This window comes from Notolepis coatsorum, assembly GCF_963971535.1.
Source record: "Notolepis coatsorum genome assembly, chromosome: 11".
Lineage (NCBI taxonomy): Eukaryota > Metazoa > Chordata > Actinopteri > Aulopiformes > Paralepididae > Notolepis > Notolepis coatsorum.
The window spans coordinates 27,297,690-27,318,382 of NC_140175.1; the positions used below are offsets into that span (position 1 = coordinate 27,297,690).

The 20,693-nt window shown below is 41.4% G+C and overlaps 1 protein-coding gene across 1 annotated transcript; it reads right to left on the reverse strand.

Annotated features, from left to right (window-relative positions):
* Positions 1–869: 869 nt before the first annotated feature.
* On the reverse strand, positions 870–17,306 carry LOC311237068 (glutamine synthetase-like; the record flags this gene model as incomplete). Its single annotated transcript, XM_084324876.1, has 6 exons — positions 870–1,173; positions 2,303–2,502; positions 5,361–5,488; positions 13,107–13,253; positions 14,678–14,818; positions 17,138–17,306. The coding sequence occupies 6 exons, from the start codon at positions 17,304–17,306 to the stop codon at positions 870–872; spliced, it is 1,089 nt and encodes a 362-aa protein (XP_084181002.1).
* Between the last annotated feature and the right edge of the window lie 3,387 nt (positions 17,307–20,693).

Below are 20,693 nucleotides of genomic sequence, written 5' to 3' on the forward strand. Positions count from 1 at the left end.
GACTAAATATTTTAGTTGATGAAATATGTTTTCATTTCAGTGTCACAGTATGACATCGATCTCCAAAATAAGAAAAAAAATGTAATAAAATGTGGGGCCTCTAGTGACGAGGGGCCTCCAAAAGGCCTCGAGTGACGAGGGGCCTCCAAAAAAATAAAAAATAAAAGTAATAAAAATAATAATAATAATTTGGGGCCTCTTGTGACGAGGGGCCTCCAAAAGGCCTCTAGTGACGAGGGGCCTCCAAAAAAGATTTAAGTTAAAAATCTTTTAAATAAATGTTGGGGCCTCTAGTGACGAGGGGCCTAAAAAAATAAAAAATATTTTTTAAAAAAGATGTTTTTTTTAGTTTTTTTTTTAGGCCCCTCATCACTAGAGGCCCACGGGCCGCGGCCCGGACGGCCCGGTCGTTAATCCCCCACGCCCCCACGCCTACCGCCAGGCCAGAAAAAATCATTGCCCCACCAACATTTTACATATAAAAACGCCACTGACAGTAGGGCAGCTCCAGTGTGGGAACTCCATTGATCTGCTCCAAATGCCTGAACTCCCCATCCATTTCCTCCCTCTTTGAGCTTATATGAACTACAGTACACACATTAAAAACCATAGCATTTGAATGGAAACTCAATGACAATGACATCTGCTGTTAAGAGTAACTATATACTGTGACGCACAATATACGCTTACCTAGGATTTGACTTGATTCAACAACAAAGCAGCAGGGCAATGGCACGACTGAGGTAGGTAGATTACATTTTTAGAGACTAAAGTACAGGAAAAAAGGTACCGTTGGGTACCGGTATCGATTCACACAGGTACCGGTACCGGTACCGTATCGGTTCAAATGTGAACGGTTACCCATCCCCCTACTCATCATCCCCCTCTTCTTCAAGCAGGCAGGTGCGCGCAATGGCGCCTGTCACGGCGTACGGGTCGCAGTTTGCCGAGGGCCGCCGGTCCTCGAAGTAGCCACAGCCCTCTTGGGCAATCTGGCGTGGGATGCGGACGCTGGCGCCCCGGTTGGCCACGCCGGAGGAGAAGTCTCTGATGCTGGACGTCTCGTGGAAACCGGTGAGACGTCTGGCGTTGTCCCGGCCCCCGTGCGGGTCGTACAAGCGAATGTGCTGCAGGTGCCTTTTGGCAAGCTTCTCAATGGCCTGCTCGATGTATCTTCAGAGTTCAGAGTTCAGAGTTCAGAGTTTTTATTTGCCACATGGAATCATACAATCAGAGTTTCTTCATTACACAATCATAAATATCATTCCATGGACAAAAGGAGCAGGAAGAAGAATAAATCTTATAGTTACCTGCCCCTTATTCCTAAACTAAACAAGTATTTACTTAATGGTCGGCGTACAACCTAATTTACTCAAATAATAATTTATACCATTATACAAGAAACATACAATCCACAGTTAAACAAGAATCTTTTTTATAATAATAATAATAATAATAATAATAATAATAATAATAATAATAATAATAATAATAATAATAATAATAATAATAATAATAATAATAATAATAATAATAATAATAATAAAGTATAAAGAATAAAAGAAAGAGAAAAAAAAGGATCTCACTATTCAGATCACATTTGATTTTCATACTGACTACATTTTTTTTTTAATAATTTTTTTTGAATTGATAAACACTATTACATCCTTAAGCTCGCTATGGAGAGAATTCCACAAATTTACACCATGGAAAGCAATATCGCAACAAAGTCTGTATCCATCTTTAACACGTATACAAATTAGTACTACTGAGTTGTAGTATAGTATGTACAGTGATACAGGTGTAAAGACAGTATGGTAGAAGTGATACTGGCCAGCAGCGTAACTAGTAAGAGTAGGATATGTACAGATATAGATATAGTATCTAGTACAGAGATATGTAAAAGGACTATGTACACAGGTATATATTTGGTGTAGGATTTCATAAAGTCTATGAGAGCCACACAAGGTAGTGTTATTAATAATGTGAATGCAGGCTTCCGTTTTGTGATCATTTGAATGTGATCCAAATAAATTTTGAGCCTATGCATTTGAATCACGCTTTATCTGTGTGTGTGTGTGTGTGTGTGTGTGTGTGTACAGTGTGTGTGTACAGTGTGTGTGTGTGTGTGTGTGTGTGTGTGTGTGTGTGTGTGTGTGTGTGTGTGTGTGTGTGTGTGTGTGTGTGTGTGTGTGTGTGTGTGTGTGTGTGTGTGTGTGTGTGTGTGTGTGTGTGTGCGTGCGTGCGTGCGTGCGTGCGTGCGTGCGTGCGTGCGTGCGTGCGTGCGTGTGTGTGTACTCACTTCAGTCCACCGTGGTTCCTCATGTCCTTGGTGCTGACGTTAGTGTGGCAACCAGCACCATTCCAGTTGCCCTTCATTGGTTTGGGGTCCAGGGTGGCCACGACCCCGAAGTCCTCGCACACGCGGTGCAGAATGAACCGTGCCAACCACAGGTGGTCCCCCATCTCGATGCCCTCGCAGGGGCCCACCTGAAACTCCCACTGGGGTAGGAAGAAGGCGAAGGGGAGGAGGATAAAGCGGAAGGTTGGAGAGAAATGTGCAAAAGGGTCGGAAGAACATCTGATTAAAGGTATTTTCTTTGTTCAAATAAGTTGTCTACGTGTTCAAATAATAGCTCTACATTCCGACATGTGTGGTATTTCCTTGTTAAAACAAGTGTTAAATAGTTCAACATTCTGACAGCCATCACTGATGTAGAGTGTTTGGTCAGTAACATGGGTCTCCCAGTCCCTCCACTCTGCAGTAAACAGAACATACATTGTCTGGTATCCCGTTCCCACTTTATCCAATCAGGAGAGAGAACTCAAAAAATGGTCTGACAAAAATAAGAATTAAAAACAAATATGTGCTTGAAACAAGTAAAATAATCTGCCAGCTAATTTGGCTTGGCAAGATACATCTCTCCTGATTGGATATACAAGAACATTTATTTTCTGTTTACTGCAGAGCGGAGGGACTGGGAGACCCATGTTACTGACTGAACACTCTAGATATTAGTGATGGCTGTCAGAATGTTGACATATTTAACACTTATTTTAACAAGGAGATACCACTTACAGCACATTTGAGTCAAACATCTTCTTGAACAAAGTGTGAAAGTGTACCAGCTAATTTCACTGTATTGTATTGTATTGTATTGTATTGTATTGTATTGTATTCAAGTTCAAGTTTCAAGTTTCTTTAATAGTTGTCATACAGAAGTACAGAATACTTTCATACAAAATGCTTCTTACTGTTACGCTCCAGAGACTGTGCTAGACAAGATAAGTATCAAATAACATAGTATAGCATGTAAATTAGAAGTAGAAAATGAGGTCACAGTGTTCAGTATAGACATATGTACAATGTTCGATGCAGAATAGACATAACTGAGTTACCATATATTATACAACGGCATGCAAATTTCTCGATTCTGATTGGCTGAAACAGTCCATTTACACGTCTTTATTGGCAACAATCCACGGTCCTGGGCTCAGGACCCGCCCACAACCGAATCACATATCACTCCCCGGCTCACTCCGGGAGAAAACAAGATCGCGGACAACAAATGGATATGTTGATAGCGCCATAACGACTAAATATGAAGCGATTCTGTCAAGGGGAATGTGTTAGTCCTTTAAACAATGTTGGATGATGTAATTGATGGGTCTTGAGTCAATCTAGAACAAAAGAAAAATCGCGGATTGATTGATTGATTAATTGATTGATTTAAATTTCTACTTCCTTCCCACTGACTGCAGCGTTCACTCTCACACTGTCCGACGCTGGCGTACCCACAAACACACACACACACACACACACACACACACATACACACACACACACATCCACACACACACACACTGTGACACACACTCACAAACACACACGCACACACACACTCACACACACTCCTGTCTGCAACAGCGGGGGAGTCAGACTGAGAGAGAAGCAGCGCTGTTTTAAGTGAGCATGGTCTATTGAATTGATTGATTGGTTGATTGCTAATTTTATTACTGTACCCCTGGTTTCCAACTGGTTAAGTTTAGGCTAAAAGAAATAAATAAAAAAATAGGGCGAAGAAAACGTTTTTTTCCTATAGGGCAAAGAAAACTTTTTAATTTGTTTTACCTACTTTATATAGAAGCATCTAAGAATGAAGTTCTATGGAAAGTAGGTCTGCATTCCCTTAACAATTGTGTGTATTGAGCCGTACTGTATTGTACCCATTCTGCATCTGGTAATAAAATTTTCAATCAATCATTCCAATAATACACAGTTGGATGTGTTAGTTGGTTGGATGCACTTCAAGCTGCTTCCACATGAGGCAACTTCTCTCAATCATTCCAATAATACACAGTTGGATGTGTTAGTTTGGTTGGATGCACTTCAAGCTGCTTCCACATGGAGGCAACTTGTCTTTTTTGTAGTTGTGGGAACTACTTTTTCTGGCGGATGGTTTTTTCAATAAATCTTCGATTAATGTGTGTTTATTGTATAGAAATAAGGTTGGATGAATCTGGCAGTTGTATAAAAGCTTTACACCACTTGCAGTCGTGATTTGTGAACAATAAACCATGCCTAGGGGGGTCTAACGACCCTCGGCTGCGCCTCGGGCCTAACGACCACCCCTAGGCATGGTTTATTGTTCACAAACCACTCCTGCGCGTGATGTAATGCTTAAATATACAATACTATGCAGTGTACTAATATACAATACTATATAGTGCAAGCAGAATGGGATGAGGTACAATTTAGGTACAATTTACAGTAAGGTGTACGAGTTGTAGTGCAATCCTTTATCAATAAATATAAAGTGTGGGGAGTGGGTGCTACAGTGTGTTTGTTTAAAGTGAGTGTGTGCTATAAAGTGTGGGGAGTGGGTGCTACAGTGTGTTTGTTTAAAGTGAGTGTGTGCGTGTGGATGTGTGTGCTATGTGCGTTTGATGGTTGTTGTGTAGTGTGCATTGTTCGTTGAGCAGCCTGATGGCCTGGGGATAGAAGCTTCTTCTGAGTCTTTCTGTGCTCGCTTTGAGACTCCGGTATCGCTTGCCTGACCGCAGCAGTTCAAAGAGGCAGTTGTTCGGGGGACTGGAGTCCTTAATGATTCTCTTAGCCTTGCCCCTGCACCGCTTGTTGTAAATGTTCTGGAGGGTGGGGAGCCCCCCTCCAATTGTGCGTTCGGCTGAACGTGTCACTCTTTGTAGTCTGCTTCGGTCTTGTGCAGTGCTATTCCCAAACCAGGAGGTGATGTTGCCAGTCAGGATGCTCTCTATTGTACATAGTATTGTATTGTATTGTATTGTATTGTATTGTATTGTATTGTATTGTATTGTACAAAGATTGTAATAATAAATACCTGAGATGGCATAACTTCAGCATTGCTGCCATAGATTTTGATCCCTGCGTAGAGACATGCCTTATAGTGGCACTCCACAATGTCCCGGCCATAAACATTGTCTGCACCCACCCCACAGTAGTATGGGCCTACAGGAAGAAGACAAAAGAGGAATGTGGATTGGAAGGAAACTCTTCCAAAGCCTTTTTAATTTTTATTTGATGTTTTGTGACAAGCCTGGTGGGGTTCAGACTCGCCACGGTTCAAATACAAACAAATGTGAATGTCCACACAAGAGCAATATCAATCAATACGAGTATTTATTGAATTAAAGGCAGAATCCAGTTGGAAAGGCAAAATAATGGTTGTGATACAGTCCGAGGGTCAAAAACACAAAACAGGCTCGCCGACAGAAAAGGGGATTCTGTCGTCCGGTCCAGGGTCAGTACACAACAGGGTTTCTCAGCCAGTCCAGGGTCCAGTACACAATGAACACCTACTCGCCTTCACCTCTCCTCTCACTACCTCTCACCTTCACAACTCCGAATAACACAATCTCTCTCTCTCTCAATAACAACAACTCCAACCTCACCTCCGCTCCACTTACTCCCGACTAACCTAGTGGCTTTGTAGTGTGTGGGTCTCTGGGCGTGTGCATGTGAGATGTGGGTGGAATAATGATGCACAGGTGTGTTCTATCAGTACTAATCAGCGACCTAATTGTCTCTACTCCTTCCGTGGTGTGACGTACGTGGGTTGGTCATTATCATTATTACTGTATTTGGAAGACCATGTGAACATCAGATTAGTATCATTTGTATGTGTGTGTGTGTGTGTGAACATGAGAGCTAATGATATCTCTTCTTCTCTTCCTGTCAGGTGCTGCCCGTCCCTATACTGAAGGGTGCTGATTGCCTAATGAGGGACAGCTGATGGCAATCACATCAAGAGGGACGGGTGCACAAGTAGCTGACAGCACACACACGTCGGGGCGCCTCATTGTGTCACTTGCTGGTGATCACGGTGTCGGAGGTTGCCTGTGGTTGCCACTGTGGTGGAACTGTGTTTCATTTGCCCTTGCTGTAGTGTATTTGGCCTTGTCTCCATAACTGTATGAGACTGTGTGTTCGTCCTGTTTCACACTGGTAGGTATCTGTGCTAGCGTTGCTACCAGGTAACATATAGAGATATATATATAGATTGGCCTCTGTGTTAATTGACACATTCATGGGGGAGCATGTCTATATTATTGGCCTTATCATTTAATCCCTAGTGTTGTCTGTTTGTCCATTTATATCTACCTTGTTTGTTCTCCCCTTACCTTTTTCCCTTTGTGTGATCTAGGGTTGAAATCCCCTAATAACATCCCCTTTTCCCCTTTGGGGAACAGGCCGTGGGTTGGAAGCCCCACACCTAATAAATACAATTTACCATTTGAAAACGTCTTTGTTTGCTATCTGCCTACCCGGGACTGTTTTGAAAAGCATTTTCTACTGAGGGGGTTGTTTCTGCTCATGTACCACCTGCCCAGTTACTATCCTGTATGGTCGTTAGACCTCTGTACATGACACGTGGCAATAGTATCTCCCATCCGTCACATATCCATGAGAGGGGGGGGGGGGGGGGGGGTGAGATCTGCCACAGTTTTACCTTTATTTAGCAGGGTGAAGCCCCACAGTTACACACATTCACATCTGGGAACTGCCCACTACACTGCACTACAGTCTGACACTGTAGGCCTGCAGAGCCACAGTGCCTATTTAAATGCCTGTGTTTGTCATTACTAGGGTTGGGTTCCGTTAGCTGATTCTATTTTGGAATCTATTCCAAGTAAAATACCCAGTTTTGTTAAGCAAAAAACACCAAAAAACAATGCTGATCATCATCCAAACAGTTCTAATAATAATAATAATAATAATAATAATAATGGATTGGATTTATATAGCGCTCTTCACTGACCCAGAGCGCTTCACAGAGTCCATTATTCGTTCATACACAGTCATACCGGTGGTGGTAAGCTACAATTGCAGCCAGAGCTGCCCTGAGGCAGACTGATTGATTGATTGATTGATTGATTGATTGATTGAAAACTTTATTAACAGATTGCAGAATGGGTACAATACAGTACAGCTCAATACACACAATTGTTAAGGGGATGCAGACCAGAGAAAGACTTTCATCTTGTTTACATCAGGGTCCCCCATTTTCAATTCATCAGGACATATATGACATACATGACATACAGATAGACAGTACTGCTACATCTATACATTTATGACATACCAGATTTGCAAATACAGTACTGTTTGTGATACAAAAAGAGTCAAGAAAAGGGAGTATATACATTTGACGTAGAAACTGTACATTGGAGGAGGTTGGGTGGGGGGGGGTTGGGTACATTGGGATATTGACAACCATACTGGGTAATTTACATTAGAGGTGGTTGGGGGGGGGGGACACACACTGTATAAACAAGCAAAACTGTACATTGGGGGGGGGGGGACACACACTGTACAAACAAGCACAATTGTACATTGTACAGTGTACACAGAAGCATGGCGAATAATCATCGCCTACGGCCCCTCCGACCACCACCAACATTCATTCACATGCATACACATTCATACGAGGCAAGTAGGTTAAGTGTCTTGCCCAAGGACACAACGGCATTTCTGAACACATTCATTTAGTTTGACAGTTATTGAGAGTAAATGAGCACCAGTGATGCCATCTGGGAGTCTGGGGACATTGCATCCTTGTGTTGTGTTAATTACAGCTCCATGAAATTATGAAGTAATAGCAATACCTTGTCTTAATAGGGACTGCTACAGTACCTTGTCATTTAATTGAGCTGTAATTAACAACACATTGAATTGAATTGAATACTTTATTTTGACACAAATCGTATGACAAAAAAAACATTTTAAAAGACAAGACAATAACAGTGTCAATAACGCAGGTCAAAAATGAATAAAACACAATAAAGCCAAGGCTTGTTTCCATTGTGGTCCATACATGGAACATAAAAAGGCACAGAAACACAAATGGACATGTACACTGACAGGACACATTCTAAAAAAAAAATTATAAAAACACCTAACCTGACAACTCATACAGTTAACTAATGTTAAAAGAAAATCCGCAAACCCTTAAAAGCAACTCATGATAAAAGAAATAAAAGCCAAGTTATGATAAAAGAGATAAAAAAAACATTTTAAGACCAATTTGAGTTGCTGCTGAGCCATGTTTTTAGGGCGGATTTAAATCCGAGAGGGGAGTTCAGGAGTTTTAAAAATGTTGGCAGGGCATTCCACATTACCGTAGCAGAGTAAAAAAATGCATCTTTCCCCATGCATGTCCTGACTCTCGGCGGGACCAGGTCCGTGGGGCTTCCTCTTGTGGCGTGTTTGTGGACATCTCCTACTTTATTAAAATAATTGACTAGGTACTTGGGGACCGTTTCTTTTAGTACTTTAAAAACCAGTAGCATTTTAAGCTGGTGTACTCTTTCTTCAACCCTAAGCCATCCCAGCCTGCTAAAGTGGGCTGGCGTTAGGTGAGTCCTAAAGTGAAGGTTGTGCAGGAGTCTCACTAGTTTGTTTTGGGAGGTCTGGAGCTTTGTCTTCATTTGTTTTGATATGTTGCTGTACCATGAAGTGCAAGCATAGTCAAAGTGACATTGGATGAGGGCTCCAGCTAGGGTCCTCAGAGCGTTCCTATTTATGAACGAGGAAATTCTAAATAAAAATTTGGTTTTTTGATTGACCTTAGTAATAACTTTTTGTGCCATTTTTTCGTTAGAAAGTTTGTTATTTAAAATAAAGCCCAGGTAGGTGACCTCCTCTTTATCCTCAATAATGTTTTCACCTACTCTAATTTTAAAACCCTGGGATTTCTTTAGGTTGGCGTTTGACCCAAAGAGTATGGCCTCTGTTTTTCCCAGATGTAGAGACAATTTATTGTCACTGAGCCAGGAGCAGATTTTTTTCATTTCACTGCTCAGGACACTTTCCACTTTAGACTTATTCCTGTCTGAGACCAGGAGTGCCGAGTCGTCAGCAAACAGGAACAGGTTGCAATCGCATGCCGATTTCATGTCATTAATATATATTAAAAACAGTTGAGGTCCCAAAATGCTTCCTTGGGGGACCCCACATGTCACTGGAAGGGACGAGGACAAGGTGCCATTGATGTCTACCACCTGTTCTCTTCCCTCCAGGTAGGACTTGACCCATTTGGCTGACTTGCTATCAAAGCCTATCGCTCTCAATTTTTCTAGTAGGATGGAATGGTTGACCGTGTCAAACGCCTTTTGCAGGTCCAACATTACCATCCCACAGTAGTTCCCCTTGTCCATCTCCCGTTTTATATAATCTGTCAGGTACAGTAAACAGGTGTCAGTGGAGTGTGATTTTCTGAAACCTGATTGGAACTGGTACAATAGTCTATGTTCAGTCAGGTAGTTGTCTATCTGCTCATATACCAGCCTCTCAATTACCTTTGATATGGAACAAAGGATAGAAACGGGGCGGTAGTTACCTGGATCTAGTTTGTTTCCTTTTTTAAATAGAGGGGTTACCCTAGCAAGCTTGAGTTCTTGCGGGATGTGACCCTGGTTGATGGAGAGGTTGGTGATATGGGCTACAATGGGAGCTATGATGGAAGCAGAGTCTCTGAGAAATCTGGTGGGAATATTGTCATGGCCTGTGGCTTTTGTTGGCTGCAGCATACTGAGCTTTTTCATAACCTCTTCAGTAGTTACTTCAGTCAATTTAAAATCATTTTCACGTACACCCAGTTCCTTATAAAAGGCCTGGATGTGCTGTATGCCATATCGGCCAGAGTGGATCGGCAGTTTGTTCACCAAAGTGGTAGCAACAGTTGTGAAGAAGGTGTTTAAACAATTTGCCACGCTCAATTTGTCAGAGATGATCGTGTTATCTATTTTCAGGTTGAGATTTGTGGTTTTAGTCTTGAGTCTATTATTGTGACCCAGTGTTTTTAAAGACTTCCACAGTTTTTGAGGATTATTTTTATTTTCCTCAATTTTTTCGTTAAAATAGTTCAGTTTTGCTTTTTTGATCATATTGGTTACTCCATTTCTTAGTGTTTTACATGTCTCAAAGAGCTGTTCATTTTTAGTTTTTCTGTATTTAGAGAAGCTCTCATTTCTCACACTGATGGCTTTTAGAATCTCGGCAGTGACCCAGGGCTCTGTTCTGGCTTTGACCCTGGTCACCTTTGAGGGTGCAAGCGTGTCAATAACTGAAAGGAAGGTGGTTTTAAAGCATGACCAAGCTTTTTCTGTCGATGTGCAGTTTAGTACATTTGTCCAATCTACTTTGTCCAGAGCTGTTTTTAAGGCTTCACTTGTGTAGTTTTTCAGAGATCTGAATCTGATTGTGTTGTGACAATTTATTACAGGTCTGTGAATTTTACGAGTGCAGAAAATGATGTGATGGTCACTTAGACTGCATTCTATCACGCCACTTCTAGAGATCTTGGTCTGGTCTGATGTCAGAATTAGATCAATGATGGTTTGTGTGGAAGAGCAGACTCTTGTGACTTGAGTGATCAGCTGATTTAAGTCATGTATGTTGCAGTAATTTCTGAATGATTTAAAGATTGGTGCATCTTTTTTAAGAGTGTTGGTATTAAAATCTCCAATCAAAATCACCTCAGATTTACAAAGATCCACTGAGCTCTCTTCCAGTAAATCATAAAATGAATTTTGAGTTGGAGGTCTGTAGAGGACACCGATTAAGAGAGGTTTTGTTTCAGGAAAAATTATATCAAGCCACACTGCTTCGATATCATTGTGATTTAACTCGGGCCTCATGTTAAAACAAATGTCCGCTCGGACATAAACACATACACCCCCCCCATTTCTATTTCTGTCTTTACGTATGACAGTGTAATTTTCTATTTCAATCTCAGAGTCATTTATGGAACTGTCCAGCATTGTTTCAGAGAAAGTTAGTATTGCGGCTTTGCCGTTTCCAAACATTATTCTGATTTCGTCCATTTTATTGATTAAGCTTCTTACGTTGAGATGAGTGATATGGATCCAATGGCCCTGATGACATCACTGGTGGCCATATTCAAACTCATAACTCATAACTGTCAAACTAAATTAATGTGTGCAAAACTGTTTGGATGATCATTTCTGTATGTGTGTGTGAGATTATGTGCAAAATAAATCAGCATTGTTTTTTGGTGAAGTGCATTTAATCTTTGTAATTTATCCGCCTTCTCCCAGTATCTCTCTTCTGATGGTGCATCTCTCTTCTGCCTGTACATCTCTCTTCTGATGGTACATCTCTCTTCTGATGGTACATCTCTCTTCTGATGGTACATCTCTCTTCTGCCTGTACATCTCTCTTCTGCCTGTACATCTCTCTTCTGCCTGTACATCTCTCTTCTGCCTGTACATCTCTCTTCTGCCTGTACATCTCTCTTCTGCCTGTACATCTCTCTTCTGCCTGTACATCTCTCTTCTGCCTGTACATCTCTCTTCTGATGCTACATCTCTCTTCTGCCTGTACATCTCTCTTCTGCCTGTACATCTCTCTTCTGCCTGTACATCTCTCTTCTGCCTGTACATCTCTCTTCTGCCTGTACATCTCTCTTCTGCCTGTACTGTACATCTCTCTTCTGTCTGTACTGTACATCTCTCTTCTGCCTGTACTGTACATCTCTCTTCTGCCTGTACTGTACATCTCTCTTCTGATGGTGCATCTCTCTTCTGCCTGTACATCTCTCTTCTGCCTGTACTGTACATCTCTCTTCTGCCTGTACTGTACATCTCTCTTCTGATGGTACATCTCTCTTCTGATGGTGCATCTCTCTTCTGCCTGTACATCTCTCTTCTGCCTGTACATCTCTCTTCTGCCTGTACATCTCTCTTCTGCCTGTACATCTCTATTCTGCCTGTACATCTCTCTTCTGCCTGTACATCTCTCTTCTGCCTGTACATCTCTCTTCTGCCTGTACATCTCTCTTCTGCCTGTACATCTCTCTTCTGCCTGTACATCTCTCTTCTGCCTGTACATCTCTCTTCTGATGGTACATCTCTCTTCTGCCTGTACTGTACATCTCTCTTCTGATGGTACATCTCTCTTCTGCCTGTACTGTACATCTCTCTTCTGCCTGTACATCTCTCTTCTGATGGTACATCTCTCTTCTGATGGTACATCTCTCTTCTGATGGTACATCTCTCTTCTGCCTGTACATCTCTCTTCTGATGGTACATCTCTCTTCTGCCTGTACATCTCTCTTCTGATGGTACATCTCTCTTCTGCCTGTACAGTACATCTCTCTTCTGCCTGTACATCTCTCTTCTGCCTGTACATCTCTCTTCTGCCTGTACATCTCTCTTCTGCCTGTACATCTCTCTTCTGCCTGTACATCTCTCTTCTGCCTGTATATCTCTCTTCTGCCTGTACATCTCTCTTCTGATGGTACACCTCTCTTCTGAAAATCAACCACAACCCATCTCTTTCCCAAAAGTAAATTAGGTAAAAAAAGATTCAATAAAGGATTCAAAAGCATTTGGATTCGAAGCAGATCCATTATTGAACTGAGATTGAATAAAAATGCTCTCAAACTCCAACCTTAATCACTGCCTAACCTTCCCACTCTATTTTGTGTAAATCACATCCAACAAGGATGTCAAGGAGGACAAGAAAAAAAAACTCAAAAAAACTCAACTGAGTTGAACAGAAGGAAACGAAAGACACAGTGGACTCAAACAGTAGTGTCACTAACCTTGTGGTCCTGGGAATCCGTTTGCGGGCCAGCCGTAGGGGTGTCCGTCTACCCCCAGCAGAGTGTACTCCTGCTCCATGCCGAACCACGTGCAATGCTCTTTCACCCTCTCCATCACCTTGTTACAGCCAGATCGCAGGTTCGTTTCTGGACAGGAAAAATAACCAATCGAGCTGCTTTATGCATATGTGATAAGAAAAACAAAGACTTCATTTAAAAGATTTATTACTGACAACAGGAAGAACACGTTCTGTCATGTTCTGCTACAACACCCTGCTATAAGAAAGCGTTAACAGGTAGATATTTTGAATGCCTAGCATTCAAGGGCTTATTTTTACCAACTGTCCCTCGGGTCCGTACTGAACTGGGAAAGGTGCATTCAGGTATCGCTGCTGTCGGGACAAAACCTCATAACTCCATTTTTTGTATTTTTTTTTTATTATATAAATCAACTCCGTAGATCATCCTCCATATGTGTGTGTGGGTTTTACAAAGTTTAAACAATGGGAAAGCATTAAACCGATCATCTGTCTAAACCTCCTAACTCTATTCACCCTCAAATCTGTGTTCGTTTTTTTCATCTGCTGAAAAGTTGGGTTTTTGGAGTTATGAGGTTTTGTCCCGACAGCAGCGGTATGCAGCTTCCTCCACCTGGAATCAGCTACAAAACCACCTTAATTTGCATGAGCTGGTCTCACTGGCAACAGGAAGAACATGTTCTGTCATGTTCTGCTACACACTGCTATAGTAAAGCGTTAACAGGTAAGTATTTTGAATGCCTAGCTCTTTTTTCCTATCCATCCATGATGTTATTGAAGCCTAAATCGCTTTCTCAGCGCAAACCATTCCTTAGCTCAGCATACTGGATACTGGGGTTGCTTTCAGTGCTTATTCCAGGGCTTGTACAGACTGAAGAGTGGCCCGGTTAGGCATCACTTTATATTAGCTGTGGGCAGGGCTTGACATTAACACCCGCCAAATGCATGTAGAATTCAGCAGTGGCGTGTAACTCTGTCACTCTTACCAGCAACTTTGGCGGGTAGACCGTGAAGCGTCACCGTTTTAGAGTTGTAGGGAAGAGTCTTGTAAGTTGCTTCTGATAAAAGCGTCAGTTAAATGACTAAATGTAAAATTAATGTGCAGGCTTGTGAGTACAGTGCAGAGTATCTCTCCCTCTCCCTATCTCTCTCTCTCTCTCTCTCTCTCTCTCGGAACGAAGTGCGCGCTTACTTGCGTCACTCATAATGAGTCTCTCTCTGTCTCAAGTAGCCAAACTTTACACTATGAAAACAAACTGAATATTTGGATAGAGTGTGTGTACGTGTGTGGGGGGGGGGGGGGGGGGGGGGTGCGTGTGTGTGCACGCGCGCGTGTGTGTGATTTTTGGCTGGTGAAAATGCTGAGGGGCTAGTGACTTTGGAAAACCACTAGCCACAGTGGCTGATGAGCCAAAAAGTTTATGTCAAGCCCTGGCTGTGGGTATCCAGAATGAGAAACAGCGTGGATTGTGTAGAGAAAGGACTCTATCAACAGTAGGGAAATAGGGCTTTAAGTAAACGAAACACAAGTACCTGCAGGTAAGCGGGTTTCAGATTTCAGCACCTCGCAAAGCACCAGCTTGTTGGGGTCCAAGATGAAGGGATCCCTGAGCATGCACACAGGCACCAGGTACATGTCAGTATGACAGACTTGACAGGTCCACTCAGGGATATCTGAAAATGTACAGTATGATGAATATGATGACTCTTTTCATAACAAACTGCACCAACAATAATAGAAACAAAAGGAAATATACTGGAATTGCTCTGAGGGTGGCTTTTGCCGAAACGCGTCAGCCTGATGTGGCGATGAAATAAAAACTGTAAAACTGAGGTGAAATCGTACAATACATTTTGCTGTGCCGTCATTTCCATTCTTTAGGTCAGCGGTTCTCAAACTACGGGTCGCGACCCAAAGTGGGGTCGTCGTGGGTAGGTGACAGCGGCGCATTGGCCAGTAAAAAAAAAGAAATCTATAATTAATTTTTTTATGTTCTGGCAACATATTTAGGCTAAATATGCCTCATTTTATAAATGTGAATTGATAACATAGTGCTGTAATAATAAATAATAAATATCCATGATCAAGTTCAACAACAGGCTTTTATTTTGATATTCCTTAATTCCACATTGAAATTACGCAATACATTAAGTGTGGGGTCGCCAAAAAGAATCCTAAATAAAATGGGTGGTATAAAAAAGTTTGAGAACCCCTGCTTTATGTTGATTCTTTGTGACTTGATATGTTGCTTGTCACCAGGGCCATGCAGAGACCTTTAGAGGGGCAGGTGCTCAAATTTTAAAAAGGGCACATGTATCAAATAACTACAGCTGAACGTAACCAGCCAAACTATAGCATTAGCAACCAATATTCAGAGAATGTAACACGGAATCTTACAACAAACTGCATTATACTATATGATTACGGCTTAGAATAGCTTGGGATTTATCTAAATGTATTTATATAAATGCAAATGTATTTGAAGATTCCTCAATTGCAGACTACTCAGGCTGCTAGAGGACATTGGTGTACCTGGACATTGCTTACAGCCCCAGCAGAAACTGACAAGAAACAGCAGACAAGAAAGCACTGCTGCTGTGCACAGAGCAGTCCCAAGCTGTACAGTTATGATTATCTATGGTATATGCTGTAATGTAATATATAATGAAGCAAATTATACCTATTATATACCTTTGATTTGGAAATAGTTAGGGCTGTCTTAAATACTTCGAAGCTCCGTTCGATGGGCACGGGATTCGAATGGGAAAATAAAATTCTAATATATAAAAAAAGAAAAAAAAAATTATATAATTTTTTTTTTTTTTTTTTTTTATTATATATATATATTTTTTTTATCCCCCCTCCCACCTGCAAAATCTTGCGCCTCCAATGCAACGAACGAAGGTTGCAACATAATTATGTAATGTTGTTGGCTGTGTGACGGAGAGCAGCCGCCCAGCCAGCGCAGCTCCCGACTCATTATTAATTTAATTAATTAATCCAATCCAATCCACTTTATTTATAGAGCACATTTAAAAACAACAAAGTTGACCAAAGTGTACAAGTCCCAGAACATAAGATAAAAAAAAATGATAATTATTTTTATTTTTTTATCTCAAAGCTTCTAATTAAAATCGAATCTCGGCCCGAAGCTTTGATTGCCATAAAAAGCTTCGAAGGTTTAGCCCTAGAAATAGTAGCGTGTCCAGACTAACAACGCGAACGCTTTTAGCTAAATTCACATATCGCTCCGACCGTAACACAGTTACCAGGAATTAGCCAGGATCACTCTGAAACTATACAATATTCACCACGGTATAACACGTGAACGTATACATGAAAACATTTATTCTTTTTCACATGTTGAACGAGGGATAGTTACTGTCAAATGAGCCATAGTATTGTCTCCATAGCTATAATATAGAATATAGATATAGCCCTGCAAACACCGCGACGCACAGTGAAAATCCCTATCTTTTACAGCGGCGGCACAGAGTAGAAGGATGGCTAACACGGCTGGCGTTCAAAGTGTTAAGACTGTTTGAGTGTCCATAGTTAATAACCCATTCGACTGTACAATCTCAAATGTGAGGCAGAATTCTATGAACTGAATGTTCTAATGATGATTTAACAATGACAAGTGGTCACTGAAACCTATGAATTCCAGGCCAGAGTTCCAAAAAGAAAAGAAAATCCCAACAAACGTCCACAAAAAGGTATGTGTACTTTCAGATAATGTAGAATATTCACTCACCAGGTGACATGGATTGACTAAAGAACTGAAAGTTGTATCAAAACAGACTTCAAATAACCAACATGTTTCTAGCTGTGGAATTAATCAAATTGAAATTGTGAATTTTGGGAACATCAATACATTATACACCAAAAAAAGTTATTCACAACTCGACTCACAGCTTGAGTAGTACTGACTTCACATTTTTTTTTTTGCGGATTTAGCAATGCAGTAAAACTGGTTGTCAACTTGTTGTTACCCTCTAGTGTTTGTGGCTTTCTGTCCAGGGTACGGGTCTTGTTACGTAGTCCCTCCCCGGTGTCATCGATCCAGACGTATGTCACTTGACACAAATCACCTTGAGGCAGACTCCGGTAGTGTTTACGCAAAACCTTGTTCAAACGGGAACTGACGGACACAGATGCCATGTACACCTAGAGAGAACAGGATCAAGTTGATTAGATTCTCTCTCTCTCTCTCTCTCTCTCTCTCTCTCTCTCTCTCTCTCTCTCTCTCTCTCTCTCTCTCTCTCTCTCTCTCTCTCTCTCTCTCTCTCTCTCTCTTAAGGGATGACAAACAATATCATTAAACTTACAAGATGCTCGAAGTTGCCCCAACAAGTTAACCACTGTTACTGGCTATACATAGGCTTCTAGAATATAATCTGAATCTGTATCATGGTTTCACTTGTATTAACTACTTCCCTGAAATATCCATTTACAAACACACTGTAGGCTATCGAATCATGTTGGCAAACGTCCATGAAAATGTCAAAATATATATAAATATATATAATATAAGGTTTATCAGAACCCAAAAGTTTAAAACTCATACTATGTCACATTCTGTCAATCGATTTAAAAAATAATTAAACGTCAGAACCTCCACTCCTAAACATGGGAGTTTTAATCATGTGTGGATATGGGAATTTCACTCCATTAATAAGCATTACCAGGAAACACTGAGCACTGAATAACATATCAAAACGACACATTACATGTTATTCGACAAAGTGGGTGAAATGTTAGTAAAATGTCATCAGAAATAGTTTAACTTACTGTGGGAAAGGTGAAGACTGCCGTTGAAGTTGTGTCTCTGCTATCGACTACTTATGGTACTGCCTAAACCAGTTTATGTTTACTGTACTATATTTCAATGGTAATGTACAGGTGATGTCACAGGACGACGTGTGCCAGAGATCCAATGAGATCCTATTGAGAAAAGAATGTAACACCCGTTTATGAGTTGCAGAAAACAAAACATTGACAAGACACATTTTAAATCTGCTTATCAGTACACAGACAGAATCTGCTGTGCTTCATGAGCTTTCATTTAAATCTGTGACATACAAATGATAGCTTAGGTAGATGTAATTTGTGAATACATAATATGTAACACTTTACATTAGGGGGACACGGACACATACTTATAAAGTAACTATAAAATGAGGAGGATGTTAACAAGGTGTAGGAACAAATTTATCTAAGTTAACTTTTAAGATTAGAGGTCTTTGTCTACTGGCTGTCATTGATGAGAAAAGTAGAAATTCCATTCTGGAAGTACGGTCCATACACTGAGTCTCAGGTCCGAGACTTGAGCAGCTGATAGTTTTGTTAAAATGATAGTTACTTAACAATTAGTGTGCTTCTAAAATAAACTGTCACCCATCATCATTACTGTGGACTGAAAACATCATGCATCAAACAATGACAATAACCCACAGCAGTGTTGGTACACCTAACCAACCATTTTAGCATTACTAAAATCAACTAAGGTCTAATGTGAGCCGTATGCATGCCTGTCTCTCTTGGCTTAACGTTGAAAATAGATTGTCTTTTAATATACTTGTGCTGTTCAAGTTGGTCATGAGCAGTAAGACTCCTGTTTTTATACATAATCAGATTGTTTTTAGTAATACTGTGCACAAGCATTACACTAGAGGTTCCAGTAGTGGGCAGCTTGAATTGCCAGGTCCTAGAACCAGCGCTTTGGGGAGATCTTTTATTTTTAGAGCATTAACTCTTTGGAATGGCCTGCCTCGGAACCTCTGCTGAATTTACAGTAGATTCACTTTGAAAAAGAATCTTAAATTGTTTTTAAATAGTTTTTAACACTGTAAAGTAATTTTTTGTTTTTGTTTTACACTAATGTAATTTTAGCTATCTTAATTGTTACAGTAGTTTCATTATGCATTGTGTGTACTGACTTTTAATCATTTTGTTTTTGCAATAGTGATTGTTTTTGTATGTTTTTTTTGTGTGTTGTAAGATTCTGATCAAACTGGCCAGTATCACGTCTTCGTCTGTTTGGCCCTCCATCCAATTCCTCTGCGTTGTGTACTTTTAATGGTCCTGACGTCTCCGATACTGGTAGATAAGATCCTTATCTCCCCCCCGTTAGTGCAATCCATAAACCATAATACTTCTCCACCTCCGTAAGAATTCGACACTTCGACACTGTGAGATACCTTATGAGGAGAAGCGTTGTTTTATTGCTATAAACAGAACCTCGTAATCAGATGTTATCAAATTGTATCGTCCTTGAAGAGTCTATTCTAATGATCTCTCGGTGTGTTCAGATTGTCCTTTTGTTATTCAGTCCAATAGTGGTCAGGCCTAGTCGTTAGCCTAAGACCATCCTCGTGGTAGCCGAAGCTACTGGTGATGTGCCATTCTCCCCCCCCCCCCCCCTCTCTCTCAATGAGAGGAGAGAGTCTCTTCTGGTTTCTTCCCTCTTAGTCTCAGTCAGATTTTAGTCTGCTCTACCCGGAAACACCGTTCGACTTATAGGTCTTCGTCGTAGCAACGACGGCCCCCCGCCCCTCTCCTGGTTGTCATGCGACGTGCTGTCATGACGACTGCTAACCTTTCACACCATTAAACGTTTCATCCACTGTTGCATTAAAGAGGTCACCCCTCTCCTCCTGCTCTGGGCCTACACTCTAATCTCAGATGTTCTTCTAAGGAATTCATAACAAAACCCTCGCTGACGCGGCCTGTGCCTGTGAAATCACTGGTTCCACCACCGTCACTGTCTTCCATGCACATTTCAATCACCGTTTTAGCTGTGGTCATCTCTCCCCAATCTATACATCACATACATTGAAAAAGCACCGTTTTCTCTCAATCCCCCCTTGATTCTTATCACCCCTTCAGAATCATAAATCATTATTTGGTTTTTCAATTAATTATGCCAAAAATAGCCTGTGGTTGAAGCAAACCAACCTCGTCTCTCGTGCACAAGAAACGAAGACGGCCCACGGTCAACCCAGTGATCCTGCTGCCTGATGTCTGTTTGCGCCCCCCCTTCGTGCACAAAGGGAACCGAAACCGACCACCAAAACCAACAACATCCAACGACTCATAACCATTGGAGCCCCCCTGTCTGCTCCCAATAATTATATCCTGTTGTTCTACTGTTCTCCCTCTTATCTACCTTCTATATATATATATATCCTTCTATACATATATCTTATATATGAATCCTCCATTTATATCTCATACTCCTAATCAATGAACACAGGACTTCTCGCTGTTGTCTCGTCTCTCGATCTCCTGATTGACTCTGAAAGGAAGTCCCTGTTTGTTCATGATTCACCGCCCGTGCTCTGTTGTTTCAAAACGCTCTCTAAACAGCGTCTCCGCAGGGAAACCCCCTCCGATGTCTGCCTCGTTCTCCCCTGGGCAAACACTGCCTGCGACCGCTGGACTCCGCCTCGTCGGCCGTCTCCGCACCGTCGGTCATCTCCGCCCTGTCGGTCATCTTGGTTGAGGCTCATCTCCACCGCCGTCGGCCCTCTCTCTCGTCGTGGACGG